Source organism: Canis lupus, chromosome 11, assembly GCF_048164855.1.
Source record: "Canis lupus baileyi chromosome 11, mCanLup2.hap1, whole genome shotgun sequence".
NCBI lineage: Eukaryota > Metazoa > Chordata > Mammalia > Carnivora > Canidae > Canis > Canis lupus.
Genome location: NC_132848.1, coordinates 67,575,511 through 67,600,287, shown reverse-complemented (window position 1 = coordinate 67,600,287; position 24,777 = coordinate 67,575,511). Strand labels below are relative to the sequence as shown.

Genomic DNA, 24,777 nt, shown 5'->3' with positions numbered 1-24,777 from the left:
AGGGTTTTAAGTCAACTCTACCCCCAACATGGGGCTCAAACTCCCGACTCCGTGATAGAAAGTCACGTCTCCACCCACTGAGCCGCGGGGCACCCCGAAGAGCACTTTTTTCACCTCAGCTGCATGATCCTTAAAAGTCCTTCTTCTGATGTGGTCTCTGTACACACTGGAATATTCCTCAGCCATTAGAAACGACAAATACCCAGCATTTGCTTCGATGGATGGAACTGGAGGGTATGATGCTGAGTGAAGTAAGTCAATCGGAGAAGGACAAACATTATATGGTCTCATTCATTTGGGGAATATAAAAATTAGTGAAAGGGAATAAAGGGAAAGGAGAGAAAATGAGTGAAAATATCAGTGAGGGAGACAGGACATGAGCGACCCCTAACTCTGGGAAACGAACTAGGGGTGGTAGAAACGGAGGTGGGCGGGGGGTGGGGGTGACTGGGTGCTATATGTTGGCAAGTTGAACACCAATAAAAATAAATAAATAAATAAATAAATAAATAAATAAATAAATAAAGCCCTTCTGCCTCCAAGGGAAAAAAAATGAAAAAAAAAAAAAAACTTGTTTCTGTTCTACGGTCATAAGAAATTCAGCATCTTTCTTTTTTTTTTAAATTTTTTTAAAACTTTTATTTATTTATGATAGGCACACAGTGAGAGAGAGAGAGAGGCAGAGACACAGGCAGAGGGAGAAGCAGGCTCCATGCACCGGGAGCCCGACGTGGGATTCGATCCCGGGTCTCCAGGACCGCGCCCTGGGCCAAAGGCAGGCGCCAAACCGCTGTGCCACCCAGGGATCCCAAATTCAGCATCTTTCATGATAAACAGAAGGAGCTTGTTGTACACCTTGTTGTTGTACAACTGGAAATGGATAGTGTTCTCAGAGTACACGCGCGCACAAGCACGGAACACGGGTTGTGTGGGCCTGTGGCTCGTCCCGGGAGGCAGAGGACCCGGAGTCCGTCCCCTGCCCCGCCCCCGGCCTCCCCACTGTAAATACTGCTCGGTCTGCTCTTGTCCGTCTGGCCAAAGGTGATCAGGGGCTGGAGCGAGGGTCACTGGGCCTCTCGCATCCGTGCAGCAACTGTCAGGGACCCGATCACGCCCAGCGCCAAGCAGGCCAGAGGGGGACTGAATTCTTAACAGCTGTGGTCCTGGAACAAGGGAAGGATCTTGGAAGCCCCGGTTGGCACAGGGGGACGGAGCTGCTTGCCTTTGGGAACCCGCTGGGCTGGGGCCAAGAGCACGCTGGCATCCTCCCTCACAGAGGGGAGACCAGAGGCCCTTCGCCGCACAGGCACCTGCGAATTTCTAGATGCGTCTGCGACCGTAAAAAAAGGGAGGACCGGGATCCCTGGGTGGCGCAGCGGTTTGGCCCCTGCCTTTGGCCCAGGGCGCGATCCTGGAGACCTGGGATCGAATCCCACGTCGGGCTCCCAGTGCATGGAGCCTGCTTCTCCCTCTGCCTGTGTCTCTGCCTCATTCTCTCTCTCTCTGTGAGACTATCATAAATAAATAAAAATTAAAAAAATTGAAATATGACGGCGATGGAACTCCACCCACCCTGTGAATGGGAGCTTGAAATCCTAATTAGGGGGGCAAAGTAATTGTGATTTTTTTGGGTATCAAAAGTTAGGAACTAAAACTCTATCAACTCTGTGGGGCACCCGGCTGGCTCAGTCAGCGGAGCATGTGACACTTGATCTCGGGTTGTAAGTTCCAGCCCCGTGTTGGGTGTAGAGATTACCTAAAAATAAGATAAATTTAAAAAAAAAAAAAAAAAGTCTTATCAACTACATCTGTATCCCTGGCAGCTGGCACAGAACCGACGTATAGTAGGTGCTCAGTACGTGTATAATGAGCGAATGACCAATCCGGAGGCCTTATAAGATCTTCCTCCAGTCATTAAATAAAAACTCAATTTTCATAAGTTCTATTATTCTCAAAGGCAGTGAGTGGCCTCCTACCGTTTAGAAAATTGCTCATGCCTGTTAGCAGAAAGTCTCCCTTAAACCACACGCCGCTCCCCTGCTTGATTCCCCTAGTGGCTTCCATCCACTCTGAATAAAGTCAAAAGCTGGGGATCCCTGGGTGGCTCAGGGGTTTAGTGCCTGCCTTTGGCCCAGGGCGTGATCCTGGAGTCCCGGGATCGAGTCCCACATCGGGCTCCCTGCATGGAGCCTGCTTCTCCCTCTGCCTGTGTGTCTGCCTCTCTCTCTCTCTGTGTCTATCATAAACAAATAAATATTTCTTAAAAACAGAATAAAATAAAGTCCAAAGCTCTTCCCGTGACCTTCACACAGTCCTATAGGGTCTGGCCTGCACCGTATCCCTGCGACCTTATCCTCTACCTCTGTCCCCCGCTTTTCCTCGCCTTAGCCACACTGGCCTCCTCGTTCCTCAACACGTTCCTGCCTCAGGACCTTTATATTTGCTGTTGTCTCCACCTGAAATGCTTTTCCCTGAGATCTCTTTAGGGTTTCATCCTTACTCACTTCAGGTCTCCGTTCAAACGTCACCTCTTTAGAAAAGCTTTCCCAGCCTACCTTATTTAAAATCACAACCCCTCTCACTTACAATGGCCAGATTATGGACCAACCCAGGTGTCCGTTGATAGGTGAGTGGATAAAGGAGATGGTGGTTATCTCTGGGCAGTGGGACTTGGGGTGGTTTTCTTCCTTTTTTTTGCTTAGTTGTCTTCTTTCTTCTTCTTTCTTTCCTCTTCCTTCCTTCTTCTTCTTTCCTCTTCCTTCTTTCTTCTTCTTTCTTTCTTCTTCCTTCTTTCTTCTTCTTCTCCCCATGCCCAGCATGGAGCCCAATGCAGGGATTTTTTTTTTTTTAAGATTTATTTATTCACGAGAGACACAAAGAGAGAGGCAGAGACCCAGGCAGAGGGAGAAGCAGGCTCCCTGTGGGAAGCCCCATATAGGACTCGATCCCAAGACTCCGAGCTGAAGGCAGACGCTCAACCACTGAGCCACCCAGGTGTCCCAAGTGCAGGGACCTGTCCTCCAATGCAGGACTTGAACTCATGACCCTGAAGTCAAGACCTGAGCCTAACCAAGTGAGCCACTTGGGCACCCCTGCCTAGCTGCATTTTTACTTTTTGGTAATACCTTTAAAAGGGGGGAGAAAAAGAAAAACCAAGAGCTCACGTAGGTGACACAGAATTTGCAGCTGTCACTCGGTTCCTCCCTAGCTCGTGACCTCGGAGCGCTTGCCCTCTCGAGTTCCTCATGTCAAAGCTGCCCCACCTTGTTCCTTCTGGGAGATTCTCTGGGAACCACCGCTGTCCCACGGCGCCCCTCCCGCCCTGTGTCCCCGCCGGTCCAGCCCGGTGACGGCAGGTGCAGCCCGGTGACAGCGCGGAGCCAAATGCACGGCCCCTCGCCCTGGCTCCGCTTGCGAGCAGCTGGGACGGAGCCGCAGGGTGTGCAGCTGGGGCGGAGGGAGCCAGGGCCGCTGGAGCCAGCACAGGGCCCCTCGGCCAGCCTCCCCCCAGGGGCATGAGGGGGCTCCGGGCAGGGCCACCCGGGAGGGGGGATGCAGCCTGACGGCAGCAGAGGCCACAGTGACAGGCGGGCCTGGGCTCATCCTGTCTGCGCCTGCCCCGGGCCCGGTCCCTCGCCCCCTGAGGACGACGACGGCGCCCAGGTTTGGGGTGATCGTCACCAGCAGGGGAGGCCCTGCAGGTATGGCCTGGCGGTGGCCCTCGGGGGCCTGCCCCGCGTCTCCCCCCGGCAGCCCCCCGGACCCCGAGACCGTCTCGTGGCAGGTGACCCGGGCGGGAAGGGCGCCGCGAGCTCCCGGCCTGGGAAGGGCCGTGGAAGCGGGAGGAGGCGCTCGCAGGTGTGATGGGTGCTGACACGGACCGTCGGGGACTGCAGGAAATGGGGCAGGAAGGACGGACACTCGGCGGCCCGGGTGCCCAGAGCTTCACATCCGACCCCTGGCTCCCACCTGAGCTTAGAGCACAGAAACTCTTCCAAAGTCATTATCTACTTGGGGCGCCTGGCGGGGCTCATTCTGGGCCCCCATGTTGGGCGTCTGCCTTTGGCTCAGGCCATGATCCCAGGGCCCTGGGATAGAGCCCTGCATCTTTCTCGCTCATAAATAAATAATCTTTTAAAAAAAAAAGTCATTTTCTACTTATATAACTAGTTCAAGCTCTTCCAGTAGAAGTGGGGAATGCAAAGTCTACCCAGACCACGTCCTCTTATTCTGATTTGCGCCAGTGGTTTAGAGCTTCTTTGTATGACAAATATTTTATAAACTCTTTTCAATACCCCCAAATAAAATTTGAGGATTATATGAGCTATTGACACACAAGTTAATGTAATTAATGTAATATCCTAACAGTTTTTTTTTTTTTAAGATTGTATTTATGTATTCATGAGAGACAGAGAGAGGCAGAGACACAGGCAGAGGGAGAAGCGGGCTCCTCACAGGGAGCCTGATGTGGGACTCGATCCCAGGACCCCGGGGTCATACCCTGAGCTGAAGGCAGACACCCAGCCGCTGAGCCACCAGGCACCCCAGAACAGGGTTTTTAACCTAACTGTTGGCACGGGCCCACATAGGCCCGCGGCCCTGTCCCTTCACTGCAGGGTGGCTCGGGCTCTGCCTACCGATGCCAGCAGCCCCTGACCCTCAATCACAACAACCAAAGTTGTCTCCAGATATCGCCATATGTCCCCCGGGGAGCAAAATCGTCCCCCATTGAGACCCACTCTTCTAACAAAGAGCATCAACAGAAAGATGATAATTTATAATAAAGTAGCACGTATTGCAAAATACAGACTCAAGCGTGGCTGCCCCAGAGGACAATGCAGCAGCCTGAACCTGCTGACAAGATGCTTGGGGTTTAAGAGGAGAAGATCAGAGCGGCTTGTACAAGAGCAGAAAAATGAAAGGCAGGGGTACGGGTGGATATTGGAATAAAAACTGATGTTACGCTAATAACAGAACACTCACCTGTGTGTAAGACAAAACCACCATGATTGAAATAGAGATAGCACGCTGAGGCAAGCCACAGACTCAAAGTCATAAATGAGCTGGGACTTACTTATAAGTACAGAATCCAGACGGTTCCCCGCTTTATGATTGGGGTTATCGCTCTAGGGACAGTCTCTACTTAAAAAGAACTTGGGCTGTGTCCTGCGAGGATGGAGTGAGAGAGGCCAAGCGGGGACACAGGACCCTCCAGAAAAGGAATCAAAATAATGTTCTTGAAAAAGAATTTTAGGGTGGGTGGGATTCTTACATCCTAGATTTCCTATCATTGTGCTATTAAAAAAAAAAACAATATGTACATAGATGGCAATATTATAACAATATTTTTTAAAAGATTTATTTATTTATTTATGAGAGAGAAAAAGAGAGAGAGAGAGAGAGAGAGAGGCAGAGACACAGGAGGAGGGAGAAGCAGGCTCCATACTGGGAGCCCGACGCGGGACTCGATCCCGGGTCTCCAGGATCGCACCCTGGGCCAAAGGCAGGCGCTAAACCGCTGAGCCACTCAGGGATCCCCTATAACAATATTTTTAAATGTTTTCAAACAATGAAACTCAAGGAGATCCTTGTATTTCACAAGCCTGTTTATATCTGGCTCGAGTCTGTTCAAAGAAAGCTCAAATCCCTGTTAACAAATTTTCAGTTGGTGTCATTGCACAGTACCTGGCCAATGGCACCAAAACCCTTTTCAGAAGAATTTGTAGTTAGAAATGCTTAGTGCGTCGAGCTGGCTCACGCCTGCACAGCGCGAGCAGATTACACGGTAGTTTCCAGACAGGATCTCTCCTCCTTCTGAGCTGGCTTCTCTCTGTGGAACGGTCTTCTAAATTACTGGGCTCTTCAAGTAACTTCTTGGAACTTACTTCCAGAATTATTATGTTCCAAGTCTCGCTTACGTTTACATTGGTAAGGAGTTTCGTCTGGAAGGATATTCAAAAGCCATGCGGGACAGGAGATCATTTTTCTTCGTACGGGACTACTCGGGACATTGCGGGACACCCAGCTTCCAGCCCATCCCCGAATGCCAGTGGGGGGTGTCGACCAAAGAGCACCCCCACTAATCTCCAACATGCCCCCTCGGAGGTACCGTAGCTCCTGTTGACTACCCCAAGCTGCCATGACGTCTCAGACGTGGGTCACTGCCACCCAAGACGGCCTTGACAAGCACCCACTTTGGATGCATAGACGCCTATGTTCCTGCCACCAGTGGGGTTTGGGGCACCAGGTAGGGTTATGTCTCTTATCTCCACCACTATTATCTCTACTACCTTTAACACGTCTATGCAATGTTCATTAATCATAACTCAATGACGCCCTCAACAAGTGGTGTTACCATGGTAACAACTGTTGAGCGTGAACCTGGGAGGCAGACCCTGGGCCTTAGGTCTGTCGTTTCATTCAAATTTCACCATAACCCTGTGAGATAGAGGCTAGGATTAGCCCACGTTTTGCGGAGGGTAGTTTGGGTAACTTGGCCCAAGTGGCCAACTAGCGAGAATCTGAACTCCTGGGACGCCTGGGTGGCTCAGAGGTTGAGCCTCTGCCTTCTGCTCCAGGCGTGATCCCGGGGTCCCAGGATCGAGTCCCACGTCGGGCTCCCTGCAGGGAGCCTGCTTCTCCCTCTGCCTCTCTCTGTATGTCTCTCATGAATAAATAAATGAAATCTTAAAAAAAAAAAAAAAAGAATTTGAACTCTAGCTCTTACTCTATTCACGATACTATTTCCCTAGAACCGGCTTCTCTGCATTCAAGTAAAAGGAGTAAACGGCAGAAAGCACATTTATGAAGAGTTGTAGGTGTTTATACCCCAAGTGTTCCCGGACTCGGTGTACATGCAGCACAGCCCTCCGACCACCGCCTGTTTTAGAGTCTTGTGCGCTTGGAGTTGGAGCAGAAGAAAGGCTGTTTGGAATCTTTGAGCCCTGAAAGCCACCCCATCGTGAAAGAAATACGGAGCTTAATTTTCCGTTTCATTCAAGGGTCAGCTGACTGGTCATGGCCGCCTACGGTGGGGAAGGATTTTTAAGGCAAGTTGGAGAGGTTATCAGTGATTGAATCTGTCCTGGCTCGGGAGAGGGTCCATGTTCTGAGGAGATCATCCTTATTTCCCTAGGTAGGAAGTTATACACCTTAGAAAAGTCTTCAAAAGTAGGGATAAAACTGAAAAGGAAGTTTTGGCGGGATTCTAAGTAACCAGAAAACTCTAGCTCCTCCGAAAGCCTTTTCATAGTCACAGAAACATTAAAGTAGGAAGGACCTTCAAGGCTCTCTGGACTCGTCGTCAGAAGAGGAGCAGAGAAAGGGCGGGGGGGGGGATACACGTACGCAACGGAGTTCTCCTCGGGCGTCAGAAAGGAACGAGATCCTGCCATTTGCAGCAACACGGATGGATCTGGAGGGTATTATGCTAAGTGAAGTCAGTCAGAGGAAGACACATACCATGTGATGTCACTTAAATGTGGAATTTAAGAAACAAAACAGATCAACAAGGGGAAAAAGAGACAAAGGAATAGACTTAAAGATTTGAGAGAGAAAGAGCACGAGCCTGGAGCCCCGACTCGGCGCTCCCTCCCGGGACCCCAGGATCACGCCCTGGGCCGAAGGCACACGCTTCACCCACTGAGCCACCAGGCGCCCCGGAATACAGCCCCTTCACTGTGAAGGACTGACGGTCCTGGGTGGGGGGCGGGGGAGACAGAGGATGGGGCCGAAGACTCACTTATCACACAGATACGCCAACGCGTTAACTGCCCTGGACTTTTTTTTTTTTTTTTTAAGATTTTATTTATTTATTCATGAGAGACCCAGAGAGAGAGGCAGAGACACAGGCAGAGGGAGAAGCAGGCTCCATGCAGGGGCCCGATGCGGGACTCGGTCCCAGGACCCCGGGGTCACGCCCTGAGCCGAAGGCAGACACAGACACCCAACTGCTGAGCCACCCAGGCCCCCCTGCCCTGGACTTTTTAGAATCAAAACATTTTACAGAAAGATTATTTGGGTTTATTTGCTTTAGAAAACGCTCGTCAAAAATAGGAAGAGAAACAAGAAGGAGGTTCTGGTGGTGAATTCTAAGTTCACCAGAAAACTCGGTTCCTCAGAATATTCCTTCACGGACTTGAAGAAACTTCAGGCGAGGAAGGACGTTTAGGGTTCCTCGGGCCTGTGGTTCTCCAATTCGGCTTTACAGTAGAATCACCTGGGGAACTTCTGAAAAATTCCTGCCTGGGTCCTGATTCAGTGGGGGTGGGGATGGACTCGGGAATTGACATTTTGTTAAAATTCCCCTCCTGGTCTTAAGGCTTGGCCTGGACTGAGAACTAGGGACTTGGTCAAAACCCCTCATCTCACAGATGAGGAAATGGAAGCTTGGAGAAGCCTCGTGGTCCCAGGGACACATGCTGGGGCACAGCAGGCTCGGGCCCGCGGCCTGGAGGAGTCCCGGGTCCCGTGGCGGCCCTTGTCCTTACAGCCGCCCGTCGCCTGGGACCACACACCCTAGGCCCGTGCTGCCCCCGCGCCCCCACCCCAGCTTCTCCTGCGGGGCCTCATGGCTTACCTTTTTTTTTTTTTTTTTTAAAGATTTTATTTATTCATGAGAGCTAGAGAGAGGCAGAGACACAGGCAGAGGGAGGAGCAGGCCCCATGCAGGGAGCCCGACGTGGGACTCGATTCTGGGTCTCCGGGGTCACGCCCTGGGCTGAAGGTGTCTTGTTTTTTTAAGATTTTATCTACTTACTGGAAAAAGAGAAAACAAGGAGGGGGAGGAGGGCAGCGGCGGAGGGGGAGGCAGACCCCCTCCGAGGACCCGGCCGTGACCCGAGCCCAAGGCAGGAGTCCGCCCCCCGGCCCCCACTTGCTGTAGGTGCCACGTCGTACTCCCCTCGGTGCCCCTCACGGCACCAAACACGACAGTGACAGGCACAGGCCGCGGTCCCCAGAGTAACCCTAGAGAGTGAGGAAGAGCCGGCGAAGGGGGAGATCCCCGAAGGGCCTCGGCCCGCACACCAGCTCCCCGTCAGGGGCACGAGGGGAAGGCCGTGTCCCCAGCTCAGGGGCGGGGACGGAGGAGCTGAGGGGGTGGGGGGGACTCCCACCCGGGGCCACAGGGCATATGGGAGCCAGGATCCGAGCCAGGGCTCACTCCCACCCTTGGGAGCCCCACCGTCGCTGTGGCCGGTCCTCGTCCCTCAGGGGATACGGCCCCACAGATGGCTTGTTGGCTGCCGGGAGACACCAGGGAGGAGGGGAAACCGAGGCACGTGGGGACAGCAGACGAACGTGGACATTCCGGTGGACAGCAGCCAGCACTCTGGCCTTGCCCTCTGGCCGAGGCGACGGCACCCGGACCTGCTCACAGGGAACCCAGATTGAGGAACGTCCTGCAGGATGAGCCTCCGCTCTCCAGATGCTCGAGGTCACCACAGGCAGAGGACGGCCGGGGAGCGGCCCCGGGGTGGAGAAAGCAGGGGACACGGGGCCTTCAGGTTCGTGCGGGGGTAGGATGGGCTCAGGGATGCTCTGTGGCCTCCTGGGCCGCTGGCAACCCTGGGACAGCCAGATGACGGCGTCACAGGCCCTGAATCTGGGGACCGTCGCGGCAAGGAGGCGAGCATCCGTCCTTCGGCAACACACAGAGAGACGAGGGCCACGGCGTCGCGGGCCACTCGGGACCAACAAACACCGCTGCGGCGCTCCTGGCAGCGGGCGGAGAGCTCAGCCCCCGCAGAGTGTGAATTAAAAAATCTTTGTCTTTGTGATTAAATAATCCCAGTTTCCTGACATCAAGGAAAATACTTCTCAAAGTGGCTTTCTTGGTTTCTAGCACTTCTGCTTGATTTCAGAGGAGGCACACCCAAAATTCTGATTGCCCCCCTGCCCGCTCCCCTCCGTACCCTCAGCCCCCAAGGGGAAAGCCCAGCTCTGACTTTGTTTCACCGTTTCCATCTGCATGCAGCCTCCATAGTTCCTGGAAATTTATTTCGGATTTTCTCACTCTTCCTGGACGCGTAGGGGGAGCAAGACGAGCCGAACAGGATCTGACCTCACGTCCAAACTGAGGGCTAAATAACCTAATCCTCGCAGAGCGGAATAATACGATCCAGCGCAGAAAAAGGTATTTCCTGCAAAACCCGTGTAACCTCAAATGTGCTTATTTAGCGTCAACTGAAACCGACGTTGTCATGAGTTGGTTTTTGGTTATTTTTTTGTTTCATTTCCTGGTTCACTGTCAAGTTCGACTGCAAGTTAATGTAATGCAGCCCAGGTGGCTCAGCGGTTTAGCGCCTGCCTTCAGCCCAGGGCGTGATCCTGGAGACCCGGGATTCTCCCTCTGCCTGTGTCTGCCTCTCTCTCTGCATCTTTGTGTCTCATGAATAAATAAAAATATAAAAAAAAATAATGTAACACATATACACGTGCAACACTTGCAAAATCCTTGGCTCCCGCAGGCCGGGGCTCCAGGCCCTTCCCTGAACAGCTGCACTTGGCTTAGAAACCCTCGGCCTCCTTTAGAGTGAAGATACCTGGGCAGCCTCTCAAAACGCCCACCCCTTGGCCTCTTTAAAGGTGTATGGTGCTATCCAAAGGCTCATTAAGGTGCTGAAGAGCCCCATCTGTGAGGTGTGACACACCATCGATCCCGAGGAATCTAGTCTTTGCCATAGAAGCACGGAACTGTGGAGGTGGTCAGGGGCCGGCTCAGTTACCTAAGAGCACCTGATGGAGATTCCTTGGCTTAATGGTTTTGATTAAACAGTCAAGAGATCACATCACCTTTGGTATCACTATGGTCACTTCTTCCATAGCATTTTTTTTTTTAAGCGATGAATTATTTTCAACAAGTTCATGAAACCTACTTAACCCCATTATGAAAACCTAAGGCGAACTGACAGGGTGAATGGCCTCAGAGTAAAACTTGCTGGTTATGGTCAAAGAGAACCAGGTTCCCAGGGGCCTGGATGGTTCTAAACCTCCAGAAACATGGGAGGAATCGGTTTTGGGGCCCTCGCTAGGCCCGGCCAGGCGCTCCACACTCTCGGCATCCGGGCCCTAACCCTCAGCCAGCCCCGGGACTACGTGAATTACAGATTCTCGCACAGCTCAAGTACTTTCTTGCAGCTTTTTTTGGTTTTGCTTTGTTTTGTTTATCCTACACAACTTCCTTCCTTCCTTCCTGCCCTTTGCTCCCCGGAGCTTTGAGAGAGAGGCTGACCACTAATCCGGTCCCCCTGCAGCAGCAGCAGCGACAGGAGACCCACAGGGGACCCGGATCCAGCCCCCCGCCCGCCCGCCTCTAGCCAAGGGGGGACAGAAGCAAACAACGGCCGTTTTCAACCACACTGCTCTTCCCAGCAGAGATCCGGGAAGGTCCTTGCACTCAAGACAGCGAGACGCCTGCTGCCCAAGGGACACCCGCGGCCCAGCCGGGCCACGGGGCAGCCTCCACGGCCGGCCTTCGGCGCCCTGAGCAGTCCAGCAGCCAGCCCTTAGCGGGTTCAACGACTCCAACGTCCCCGGTCCCCGAGTGTTCAAGGGCCACTTGGATTCCAGGGGCCACCGCGAACCTCAATAACTGACATTCTTTCCATTTCTCGCCTTCCTGTTGTGTGTCGAGATTTTGGAGACTCTACAGACGAATCTGTCAAGTTCTCATCTAAATTCAGGGCCTTGGACCAGAACGAGCACCCGAGAAGCAAAATTTAAGCCTACCGAAGGGAAATAAAAATTAAAGTCCCAGGGACGCCCGGGTGGCGCAGCGGTTGAGCGCCTGCCTTGGGCCCAAGGCCTGATCCTGGGGACCCGGGATCGAGTCCCACGTCAGGCTCCCTGCATGCAGCTTGCTTCTCCCTCTGCCTGTGTCTCTCATGAATAAATAAAATCTTTAAAAAAAATTCAAAAACCCAAACTTGGTAGACCCTCCCTCCAAGGACACGGCTCCTCTGGACTCAGGCCCGCCCCAGCCCGGCAGGCGGTTCCTCGGTTCAGCCCGGCGCTCCGGCTTCACTCCCGGCCCGGGAAAGGCTCGCTGGGCGCGGAGCAGGCGGTGGGGCCGCGGGACCAGCCACGCCCGCTGGGGCGCTCCCCTCTCCCGCCCCAGTTAACCGAAGGCGCACAGAGGACGAGGGCTTCCCCCGAGGCTCCGCTGGGGACCGGGAGTCAGACGGGCTCCTCCGGGGCCGAGGCTTCGAGACAGGCGGGCACACGGGAGCACAGGGCCGCTGCGGGCCGGGCGGGCTCGGGCTCGGGCTCGGGCTCGGCCTCGGCCTCTGGCCCTGCTGCTGGGGATCTTCCTCTCGCGGAGCAGGCGAGGACGGGAGGGGCCGCACGGGCCTGCGGCGGCTTGTGGGGGGCTCCTCCTCCGACCCCGCTGCTGCCCTCCTGGAGACTCTGGGAAAGGTCAAAGTTCGATAAGGCTGGCTCAGGATGCAAGTCCTGTTCCCTGCGAGGCAGTAAACTAAGGCAGGAAAATACTCCCCTTTTCCAAAAGGGGTTTGAAACAAAGGCCCTTTCAAACGGATGAGACTGGCAACACTTTGGAGAGTAATAAAGGAAGCCAATTTTCTCAAGGCACACAACAGGAAGGGGGGAGGGGAGGGGGAAGGGGAGGAGGGGGGAGGGAAAGGGGGAGGAGGGGGGAGGGAAAGGGGGAGGAGGGGGGAGGGAAAGGGGGAGAGGGGGCGGGAAGGAGGAAGTGGGAGGGAGAGCGGGTAGAGAGGGAAGGGGAGAGGGAGGGCAGGGAGGAGCCAGAGCCCCTGGGAGCGAAGCTCTGGGCAGGGAGCAACGAGGAAGCACAACCTTTGGGAAAATACACCCAGATTTTTATCCTTTGAGCCGCAGCTTATTACTTCTGCACAAAACACCCCGGTTTCGGCTTTAGGTTTTTCCGAGGCCGGGGGAGCTCCTCTCAGCTGGTCGCCTCCACTCCTGAAAGCGGGTCCGGGGCGTGTGTCGCAGCAGGTGCCCTGGGGGCAGGTCCGGGCCGGAGGGGCCGCTCGGACACCGGGAAATCGGCTGCTCTAGATGCGACAGTTGGCCGCGACAGGCTCCCAAACCAAGGCCCGGGCCGGCCTCTTCGGCTCCCCCCGCGGGACGGCCCTGGGGGGCCCCGCCTCTGAACGCCGGGCCGGGCCAGGAGTCCTCCTCTTCCCACTCGTCCCCGTGGGGCTTCCCTGCAGCGTCGTTGCCCTCACGGCCCGCCCAGGATGCCCGGATGGCTCTGCTGCCACTTAGGAAGCGCCCGCAGGAGGGGGCTCGGGGGCTCGGGCCTCGCCGACTCCGCCAGTCTTGGCTCCTCTTAACCGGTCTGCGCGGGAAAAGCACAGAAGGGCGCGCACGTGAGACAGGAGACACAGCCCATCCTCAGCCCAGGCGTTTCTGAGCTCACCCAAGCCAAACACGATGCCGTCTCCCCACTTTTAAAAGACCAGGAGCTTAGAGTCAGAGGACAGTTCTCCTACCGGCACTTCCACGGATTGAGCAAAGGCACGCGGCTGACACGCGGGGCCAAACCCCGAGGCACATCAGCAAGAGGCCCCGGCCCCGCGGCCACCACACCTCCGCTTAGGGACGAGCTGCAGGTGGACGTCTGCAGCCCCCGAGGCGCCCTTCCAGGGGCTGCGCCGTCAGAGGCGGGGCCTGGAGGCTGCAGGCTCCCGAGATGGAAAATTCAAGAGCAGCTTTACCTGGTGAAGACGGCGGGAATGGGATACAGGTCAAGGGGCAGCAAGCGTGGGCACCAACGCACGCCCCGGGACGAAGAGAGCCGCAGCCCCCCTCGCCGGAGGCTCCATCGGACTCCCCCCCCCACCAGGCTGCCCGCGCGGACTCCCTGCCTCCTCCCTGCAGCTGCTTCTTTAAGCTTCCCGCACGCTCACCTGCACGTGCTCACCTGCACACACTCACCTGCACACACTCACCTGCGGCCCGCACTGAGGCCTCCCCCCCTCAAATCTCTGGCTAACATGATCCTCGCCTGAGAAAGCAAACGCAGGAGGGTGAGCTTCTGGTTCTTTCCAGCAGCCGTCAGCCACGCTAATAAAACTCCACAACCTTCCAAATTCTGGAACTGGGTTTCTACTTTCAAAAACACAAAACCAACCGAACCAACCAGAACTTCACTATCTGTACTCGGCCTCCAAGCTGCATTCAGAAGTTTGTGGGTCGGTTGCGTGGAACTCGAAACAGATCCTTCCCCTCCAGAAGGGACGCTGCGTCGGGGAGGTGGGTTGCTGCTTGGCCAGACTACAAATCATTTTAATCCGTCAAACGGCTGGATCGCAGCACTCGCCGTACGAGCTGGAGCTCGGGAGCTGGGAAGCACGCAAGTCAGAGGGAGGACAAAGCTCTAAAAACAATCTTGAAATACGCAGTTTGCTCCGGTTATTTCATGACTCCCACACCCAGCTCCCCCGGACGTTTACGGCCCCTAAAAAGCAATAAACCAGTAAGTCCACATCTTCCCCGGAGTCTGGTTTCTGCGAGGCGCGCCTTGGGCCAAACTTACAGACCTTCCCTTGCCTTAAATCACAAAGAGCTGATAATCTTCCTGAGGTGTCGGCTGAGTCCCTGGTCTTCCTTTAAATTCACACACGTGTGAATGGCTAATGGTGCTTTAACCTCCCCAGAAGAATGTGCATTTTGAGTAAAGGCTGTTAGCACCCCCAGGACTGAGGACTGAGGATCTGTTTGAGGGACGGGGTGGAAACCAGCAGGGGGGCCACCCAGCACCGCCCAGACGTGGTGTCTAGGGCCTGTTCCCACCCCACTCCTGACCGTGTTTGCCAAGAGCTCCACGGGGAGTCAGGGGTGAGGGCAAGGGTGCACCGGTGTGCTCCCGGGCCCGTGGCTCGTTCTCTGGGGCTGCCTGCCCTGTGAAGACCCTCCAGCAGGGCAGTGAGAGCTTTGAGGGTGGGGCGGGGTCCCCGGCACAGCTAGAAAACAGGCCAACCCTCAGCCCCCCAGCCCCTAACTCCTTAGGTCGAGTCAGGGCAGGAACCTGCATTTTAAAACATCCTGTGTGATTCTGACTTCGTATCAGGAGTGACACTGAGTGGCAAGTAATTTGACTGTTTTGGAAATTTAGCTCATTACGCTCCACCTACCTAATTTCCTATAGGATACTTGATGTATGAAATTCTACCTAAAACTCTAAGTAAAAACAAAACAAATGAGCAAAATGGCCTTTTTCATTGATCATGGAAGTCTTCTGAATCGCACCTGGTCATCACGGTTTTAGTTTCCAAACCTACATTCCTTTCAACAGTTCTTAAAGTTGAATGTCAGAAGCTTTAGATCTAAGAAAGAAAACACAGACGTGGAGAGAGACCGAAAGCTTCGAATCAAAGGGTCAAATGCTATGTTATCAACTTATTTTTGACATTGGAGTCTCACTTAAAACCCAAATTTCTTACTCTTCAAATACCAAGTTGGCACGAGACTTGAAAATGTTTAAGTGCAGTTAATGGAAGTATTCCTCACTCAGGAAATCCTCAGATTTTGGTTACCTAAGATAAGACAGGCCTTGGAATTTCTTATGCATATTTTATAATATACCCGGAGAAAAAATCCCCACCCCTGCACACAAGAAGGCAGCCACTTCACAAAAAGATCAACTGAATATTGTTGCAAGTCTTGACTTCAGTTTCTTGAACTAACTGCTAAAAATGTCCACCTTTATCTGATATTCATACCTTTGCATTCAAAAATTTTTCAATGACTTTTTTAGTGCATAGAACTCTTTAATTCCTGAGGGTTGAGCCCTCTTCTCCAAACCCATATTCAAGGAAGAGCAAGGCGGCTCGGTGGGGTATCCTTTTTACCATTAAGAAAAGGCACTCATCAGGCAAAAGCTCAACCTGATGCTGACGGCCAAGGGCAGTGTTCTAGTCTACACCTTGGGCTTAGAAACCATACTTTATTATTCTTTATTTGCGTTCCGCACTCGCCAAAACCCAAACCCAAACCTTTCAGCTGGTGCACGCAAGCATAGTTAAAATACTAATTCTTCTCTTTCAAGGGAAAATATTTGCAGAGTCCTTTCCAGTCTTTTTCCTCCTCTGGGTGCGCAGGAACTGAGGGGAGACAGAGGAGACAGGACAGGAACTGTTCTGCCAAAGGCAGTCATCATTTAGATCCCCCTACCCCGATGGGGCTTTTACATCTGCACACGACACAAAATGAAATACTTAGAATAGGTACAAAGCATTATTATTATTATTGTCACTGCCATAGTAAAGATGATTTAAACAAAACTATAGTGTAATAGCTTCTTTCTCCCTTAAGTTTAACTTGAAAACCCGGTGTAAGTGTATACAACAGCTGCCTTATTTACAACCCCAACGCAAGTTTTTCTACTCTATAGCTAAGATTACTTGCAATACAGTGGTTAAAGCCAGTAATTTGGCCCTTCCAAAGTATTCAAGCTTTTAATAGGTCAAGGAATTTGAGCTGGAGGAAAAGAGGGACCCTACACATACCCCAGGTACTGTGGGTAGTTGGGTCGATTAGTCCAAGATTAGATGATTTTGTGTTAAATATTGAGCTAAAATCAATCTGTGAGCTTCTGGTTCACTTTTGTTGGGTACCGTTCTTTGATGCTTCTACAATTAGCACATTTCCACACTCAACTGTGCAGTGCTCAAAGTTTATGGGTGAAGGGAGAAAATGGGAGAGCACTGCAACATTCGTTCCATCACCGAGGAGCAGCGCCCGGTATCTTCTTCCTCTGTGGCATATGGACACAGTTGGTCATGTTATTCCGGCAACCAGGAAGAGGCTGCGGAAGACGCGGAGGCAAACCCCAGGAAGTCCTGGGGGAACGTGGCCATGAAGGGAGAGATGAGATTCAAGCACACAAGTTCATGAAGAAGGCTAAACGAAAATCCTATCACCTACTCCTCAGCGCCTATCCTCAAAGTAGGAAAGCAAGGAGAGAGAGGTCAGTAGAACAAAGGGGCACGTTACATAGAAGGTCTGTCTGGTGTTCCTAATCCTGCAACAGCCACTCTAAGTCTTGCAGGAAATAAAACTGTCCGCTTGAAGGAAAAATTACAGCTGTGGCTGTAATTTCCTCTGGTTTCCAGTTTCTGTTTTCCTTACGTATTTAAAATCATACTGGAAAAAAAGAGGGATTTTTTTGTCGTCAAATAATAGAACAACACGGAACTGGAACTGAACCTCGCCTGACAACTAGTGTGAAGTTGTCAATCCAATTTGCATTAGCAAAAATGAAAATATGAATAAAAATGAGGGCAGCTCAGGTGGCTCAGCAGTTTAGTGCTGCCTTCCACCCGGGGTGTGATCCTGGAGACCTGGGATCGAGTCCCACGTTGGGCTCCCTGCATGGAGCCTGCTTCTCCCTCTGCCTGTGTCTCGGCCTCTCTCTCTCTGTGTCTCTCATGAATAAATAAATAAAATCTTTAAAAAATAAAAATAAAATGAAACTAAAGAGAAAAATGATAGGCAAAACGAACACAAAATTCAAATTTACTTTCAAAAATCTGATTTTATTTTCTGAATCAAAAAGAAGTGTATTCACGTTAAATGTAGAATGTTTACTGTCCATTAATCTCTCAAAATGCTTTCCAGATATTAACAACAGTGCTTAGAACTGTGTAAAAAGTCAACATCCAATACCATGTTTTAAAGAAAAAAGTTTAAATGTAGGACTTATTTCTAAGAAACCCTTCTCAAAGGTCAAGGCATTGGCAATTCCAATTTAAAAAGAATTTTAAGTGACAATGGTTTCCAAGAGCTAAACATCAGATCTTTTTTAAAACAGAAAAAAATTTTAATTTCTGAGGGACTCCCGACCTGACAACTTCAATTAAACATAGTATTTCCACTACCCCCCAGATTACTAAATGCATTATTTTGCCTTGGAATAGGAAAATTAGAAAATGGAAATTTTAAAATTATACTATATATTTATATATATAAATACACCATTTTAACTGTCATGTTTGCTAGCAGAATTATGAAAGTAAAACCAAATTCTATATTCTAGGGACAAATGATAAATGATCTTTCATTGTTCTAAGAGTCCATCCTAGTCCTTGTTGTTTTCTACCCTCATATATTAAAATCATGACCAAAGGCCAAGAGTTAATCCATTTACCTTAAATGAACAGCTGGGTAGCTACTGTCCTACATTTGTGTCCTTTAGCCCAGGACTCAAAGGCTGGGGGATTTAGAAGAACATGATTTAGGAACACTTTAGAATTCCAAAATGACTGACATCCATGTCCCTCCACTCTGGTACACGTTATTCATAGGCTATTCATGTGTACTGAAGCATGGCCAGCATGCAAACTTCTTTTACTTGTTTCAAATTGAGGTAAAACAAGACAAAAAATACTTAATATTAACAGAAGCTGCATAATTAAAACTAACCTGCTTTTGCTTATTTCATATAAATTGATTTTTAAGTTTGCTCACAAAAAAAGACTCTACAGCCAATAACCTCTCTAATTTCAGTCACCTAAAAATTGAGCTTCTTTGCTCAAAGCCATTATTAGTAAAGAATATTTTGAAATGAAGAAAAACATTTTTTCCCCAGAATCTGCATCTTGTCCTTAGCGTGATACAATTTATTACTTTATTTTTCAAATTTAGAAAGAATTCAAGTCTGAGTACTATTTGATGTTTTTTCAGTTACAAAGCAATACCGACGGGATTCATAAATATGATTTTCCTGACAGACGGGAAAGTCTGCTAACATTTAAGAAATATCAACAACTCTTCTTTCAAGTGTAAGGTGGCTGAGATTTACTAGTTATGATTACTTTTTCAGTACAAATACAAATTTAAATCTTGATTTTTTTTTTTTGCCAATGTTTTAAGTAGTCAAATTTTACTCCACTTTCAGGTTTCAAATTAAAATAATAATAATAAAAAACTAATGAAAATTACCCAACTGGCAACAAGTCCCATATTTTAATGTTATTTTTAACCCAACAATTATAACCTACTGCCAGTAATTATTTATATGTATCTACTTATTCTTATTAAATAAGCACTGGTCAGTTATATAAAAGAGTAACTGCAAGAATGGTACTTGGCACTGGATTACCTTAATGCTTCTGGTATAAAAAGAAGCACTCTTAAGCACTTTTTAAATCTGTAATTTGAATTTCCAAGAGCATTTTTAAATTGTTAATTTTTCACTGATAGATTCTAGGGAGTCTACTCCCAGCTAATATGGTTGATTTAAAAACAAAACAAATAAATCCCTAAGCCACATGGTAATGTAATGGAATATTACACTTGCTTTTTATATCATGGAAACAGTTCCAGGCAGACCAAAAGTAGAAGAAAACCTGCCAAATCAAAGTACTGCAAATAAACTTCATCTTAGATATCTCAGAGCAGAAAAGCTCAAAAATCAAAAAGTCAAAATCAAAAGACCACTCCCTGCCCCCACGCAAAAAACCCACCCCAAACACTTTAATTCTGAGCCTAACATTTCCCTAAAATGTTAATTCCAGAAGCTTTAAGGTACTTCAACTGTGCAGTAACTGTTGAAAGCACCACACCACAGAGGAATTGCTGTAAAGGGGTCAACAGCTGCCCGCCCATGCCTTACCACCCCCACCCCAATAATATGTAAAAAGCTCCTGTAAAGTTTTTTCTTATGCTAATGAAGGCATACCACCTAGTGTGCTAAAGACTAATAAAACTAGCAGCATTAGAGCAGTAAAGTGAAAATAGGAAGCCGACAGCAATGATCTAAATGCCTACTTAGAAGAAACAAAGCAGCAGACAGGACCCTTTGCCCTCTCGTTGTGTTTGTAGGGAAGTGGTTGAATTAAACAGATTTACCCACATTAACAAAAATTTAACAAAGCTTCCCCAAGACACCAGAATAAAACCTGACCTTTCCAGTCAAAGGGCACAGAGAGGACTCTTCCATGTCCTGGAGTTGAATGAGTTCAAAGATTGGCAATAAAGGAAAAAAGAAAGCATTTAGGGGTGTGATGCGAACAAGCTCTGGAGTTAGTTTATCGAACAGTCACACCAAGTTTCTCCAGCACACGAACACCCTTTTCTTGATATTCTTGTCGGGTCATCCAGAAGTTGTCTTTGTCTTTCATGATATCTGCTAGAACTGCACCACCCAGGAACACCATATGCTTTCTGCGCGGTGGGTCTTCGATGCGGATCTTAAATTTCTAAAGGGGAAAAACAAGATCATAATATGTCACAAGTGCATAAAGCTTTCTGCTTTATGAAAATGATTTTTTCATATATTCTCCTGCTGAATTCTCACAAGTCCTGTGACATAAGTAGGACGGCACGATTCGGTATCTGAGACAGTGACATTTTTTGTATATTGCCCAAGGCTCACAGCTAAGAGATCACACACATCCATCCCAGTGCGCTCAGAACAGCCCTCATTTATACCCGTTGCCCCAACACTATTAACAACACCCCTGTCACTCTCAAAAGTGTCTTGATTTGACCAAGAGATTTCTACAATCAGCCTACTGAGAGCCCAAGTACCAGAGTCCTGATTGTGGCAGGTTTTCCCATCTCCTGGTGACGACCAGAGCAAATCACTTAGCCAGATGTCAAGAGTTTGGGTAAGAGGACTTCTACGGTTTCTTCAAGGTCTAATGCCTCTAAATCATAGAGGAAGGGGTCCCATGTAACTGTAAGATTGAAATTCTTTTCTTATAAGCAAAGCTCACTTTATATTGTCTCAAATTCAAATGAAATGTTCTCAAAATAAACAACCAAATATGGTCAAGTAAACCACGGGGATGCTGGAAGAATTGAACACAGCAACCAAAATTAAAGACAAGTGGGACAAGTTTTACACTCTGTAGTCACTCTTGATTATGTAACCACATAAAGACATACCTCAACCTTGCATGCGTGTGTGCTCTCTCCACCACTTCCTGGTGTTATCCTTAGTGACTTGGTCCTTCTCTCCCTCTTAAACTCAAGTGGCCCAACACCAACTACCGACTACACTTCACAGCTGCCCCCAGCAACTGTATACGACAGGTGAGAAACTCAACGTCTTGGTTTAACTGCATCACTTCTGTCACTTGAACCCCTCAGTGCAGCTCGGCAACTCCATGACACAGGTCTTCTCTCTTCTACTCGTCAAGACAACCATTCCATACCTCCTCCACTTCATAAACCTCCACCATCTCCCCCGTCCCTCCGAGCCTAACTCAGCCTTCTACAATCTTTCTTCCTCCCTCCAGCAACAATCTACTAACCACACCAGACTCAGCAATGATCCTTTTTAAAACAAGTCAGACCCTATCACTTTCCTGCTCAAAATCCTTCCCAGGCTTTCTATCTCATTAGGAGTGAAGCTAAAGCCTTCACTGTGGCTGAACAAGCCTTGCCTCCAACCACCTTTCTGAGCTCACTCCCAAGCCTCCTTGGGCTCACTCCTTCCCTTCTGGCCATGCCTGCACATTCCCAACAGCCCTTGCCGTTCCTGCCTGGAAGAGTCTTTGCACTGAGGGTTACGAGGCTCACTGCTCACTCTATTCAGGTCTCTGCTCAGAACCAATCCCTCAGAGCCCGGCCCTGACCACACTATAGAAAGATGCGTACCACCACTCACTACAGCTTTCTAGCCCCTGACCTTACTTCACTTTTCTTCACCGTGCCTTTTACTACTGACACATTCGCAGAATCCGAGTGGGGATCTGGTTTCTATTTACTACTGTTTTGCTTGTTTGGGCACCTGACAAGTGTTTGGCACCCAGAAGCAGTTCAAGAAATAATCACCTGAGACGAATTTTAAACTCTATGTGTAACTCAAAAATAGACAAATAAGCAAAATACTTAAACAAGGCTCCTTTTGAGTCTTTTAGTTTGTCCAATGCATGTGAATCCACATTCAATTCAATTTTCACAATCTGAGTCACAGTCGAAAGATATGACATTAGTATCTCTGATATATACGGTCCCCTGTAATATGTAATCTCATTATCTACAACAGCAGATCAAAGTTGCTAGGACAAAGCTCAGCGATTAACTCAGAATTCAATGACTCCCAGCTGAGTGCATAGTATATACACTATACTTCACACACTTCAGCGTTTGTAGGAAAAAAAAAAAAATCAATCCCAAATAACCATCAACTATTATATACTAGTTCATACATTATTTTTTATTCTATACATTCACAAGTACCAATTAACGCCTGTTTCAGGAGCTAAGATAGCTGATGGGGATTCAAAATATTTGACATATGATGTTTTACAATCTGATTAGGGAAATAAGACATATGCAAGAAACAGTCAGAAAAAATAACCTAAAATCAGAAAAATGAGACAGTCCAAGAGTAACAACGAAGGCTGATTACATATCCTAAAAGTAAGTTAAAAATCACCCCAAAACATCAAAGAAGTGTTTCTCTCTCCATAGTACAGCAGTCCCCACTTATCTGTGGCTTTGCTTTCTGTGGTTTCAGTTACTCATGGTCTGGAAGCAGATGATCTCTTTCTGACATATCACTACATCAAAAGGCCTGCATAACGCACGTCACCTCATCATGTAGGCATTTTATCCTCTCACATCATCACAAGAGTACAGTACAGTAAGATATTTTGAGAGAGAGACGTTCGTATAACTTTTATTCTACTATATTGTTATAACTGTCCTGTTTTATTGTTATTGTTAATCTCTTACTGGGTCTAATTTATATATTACTTATCATAGGTGTTCTTGTATAGGAAAAAACATAGCAACGTGGGATTCAGTATTATCTGTGGTTTCAGGCATCCACTGGAGGCCTTCAAACCTGTCCCCCACAGCAAAGGGTCTGGGGGAGGGACTTCTCTCGGCAGGTTCTTCCTGCACTTAGCGGCAGCTGACTCCAGGCTATTACAGATGAACCGGAACATTTGGCCCTGGACCTCACTGCCTCGGGCCACTGAATACAGAGCTGACCAGGCCGTACCACCGTTCTCAAACAGAGCTTACCTCCAGTCATTGACTTCTCCCTAGCTCTTCAAGGCTGCATGGGACTGCATTAATAATTTGTTTAGGAAGACTTCTTGCTCCCTCTGGTGGCTGTCAAGATTCACAAGCTACTTTACAGGGTTTTAAAAGTATGTTAACAGTTGCATTATTGATCTGTACTTACGGAAAGTTTTTCCACATCTCCCTTTAAAACTCGTTCTAGGTAAAGCTGTTTAAGTTCTCGTTCCAACCGTGATGGCAGCCCAGGGTACATAGTAGATCCTCCAGAGAGCACGATGTGCTTATAGAATTCAGATCTGGAAGGATATAAAAGGTACTCGTTTGGGGTTTCAGATGAGGAAAACAGTCTTTCAGTTTCTTTTATATCCGTTGGCCTCAGGGGGATTGCTGGGAGAATTAAATAAAACTCAACATGGAAGTTGCGGGGCTGAATGTTTGCTATTCACACTGCCAGTAGATAACCAACCCTCTGTACATGTGAAATACTGTAATTTTAATGAAATGACTTCTAAAGCATATGACATGCTTTCTTGCAAATATAACTGAGCCTTTATTTAAAAAGATTTTATTTCTTAAGAGAGTGAGCGAGCGCCGGGGGGCAGAGAGGAGTCAGAGAAGAGGGACAAGCAGACTCTGCACTAAGCATGAAGCCTGACTCCAAGCTCAATCTCACAACTCTGAGATCACAACCTGAGCCGAAATCAAGAGTCGGATGCCCAACTGACTGAGCCACCCAGGTGCTCCAGTAATTGAGCATTCAATAATAACCAAAGTTTACATTATAAACTTCCACTATTTGGAATGTCTTATCACAGTGCTTCCCCGGAGCCACCGTGATGTGGTTGTTACTATAATTAATCATTTTCTACTATGATTTCAGTTCTTGCTTTTCAATTTTTCCATTTGCCTTTTGTTCTTTTGCTTTGGAACTGCCTGCTGTTATTTTAGGTGAGATTGAGGTGTTTGCTTATTATAGCAGTCCTCTCTTTCTCCCTTCAATACGCTAATGGTTATGATACCAGATAATCAAATCTAAAGTAACTGCATATGTAGTAAAAGTAACATAACTGAGTGAGGGTCTGAGGAGCTCTTCTCAGAAAAGTTCAGGAGCCAAGTCACATCTATTTTAGCCTCACTCAAACTGGCTTCCAATGGCTCAGGCTATTATAATCCCAGCTTATAGAAGAGCGGTTTTTATATTTACTTGCAGAAGTATGCACATGAGTGTAGCATTTGCAGCTGAGATATGGCTACACATGGTATGTACCCACCGGCATTTACATGGACACCTTGAACATGCAGAGCACACAAAAGTTGAGCTGTGCTACTTCTCAATGCTAACTCTATCGTAAAGGTACTGAACCTGACTCCAGTGCTTTGGGAATGACAAAACTTGAATCACCGCCGATAGGCATACACTTTCAAATGCAATTTTACTGTTAATGATCATTAAATCAAGGGATGAAAGTAACTACATAATCTCTACTATGAAAATTTACTCCCTACTAGAAGTTTAGATTTTTGGATCATCTTCCATTTAATTTATTGCTTGTTATAAGACAACTGCTATTTTTATTACTTTCCATTATTATTCTGCTCCTCAGTCATTGCACAAAAATTAGTTTGGTGTTTATTTAATTCAGGGTTAACCAGACAAGTAAGCAAACACTTGCCTTTTACAAAATGCTTCTGAGTAAATTCCTCCATAACCTGAGTGTATAGAAGAAAGGCTTTTCAACTAGGACTCAAACCCTGGGTGCAATAAAAGGTTATAAACTTATTTAATACTGAGTAAATACAAATTTT

The 24,777-nt window shown here is 48.7% G+C and overlaps 1 protein-coding gene across 1 annotated transcript in view; it reads right to left on the bottom strand.

Annotated features, from left to right (window-relative positions):
• Positions 1-17,504: 17,504 nt before the first annotated feature.
• Positions 17,505-24,777, bottom strand: part of ACTR2 (actin related protein 2) — a 36,906-nt gene continuing 29,633 nt past the window's right edge. The window contains exons 8-9 of the mRNA XM_072768627.1: positions 23,135-23,267; positions 17,505-20,189 (exon numbers count right to left, since the gene is read on the bottom strand). Of these exons, the coding sequence (XP_072624728.1) occupies positions 20,019-20,189; positions 23,135-23,267 (304 nt within the window). The 3' untranslated portion in view covers positions 17,505-20,018. The remainder of the gene's footprint in view (positions 20,190-23,134; positions 23,268-24,777) is intronic.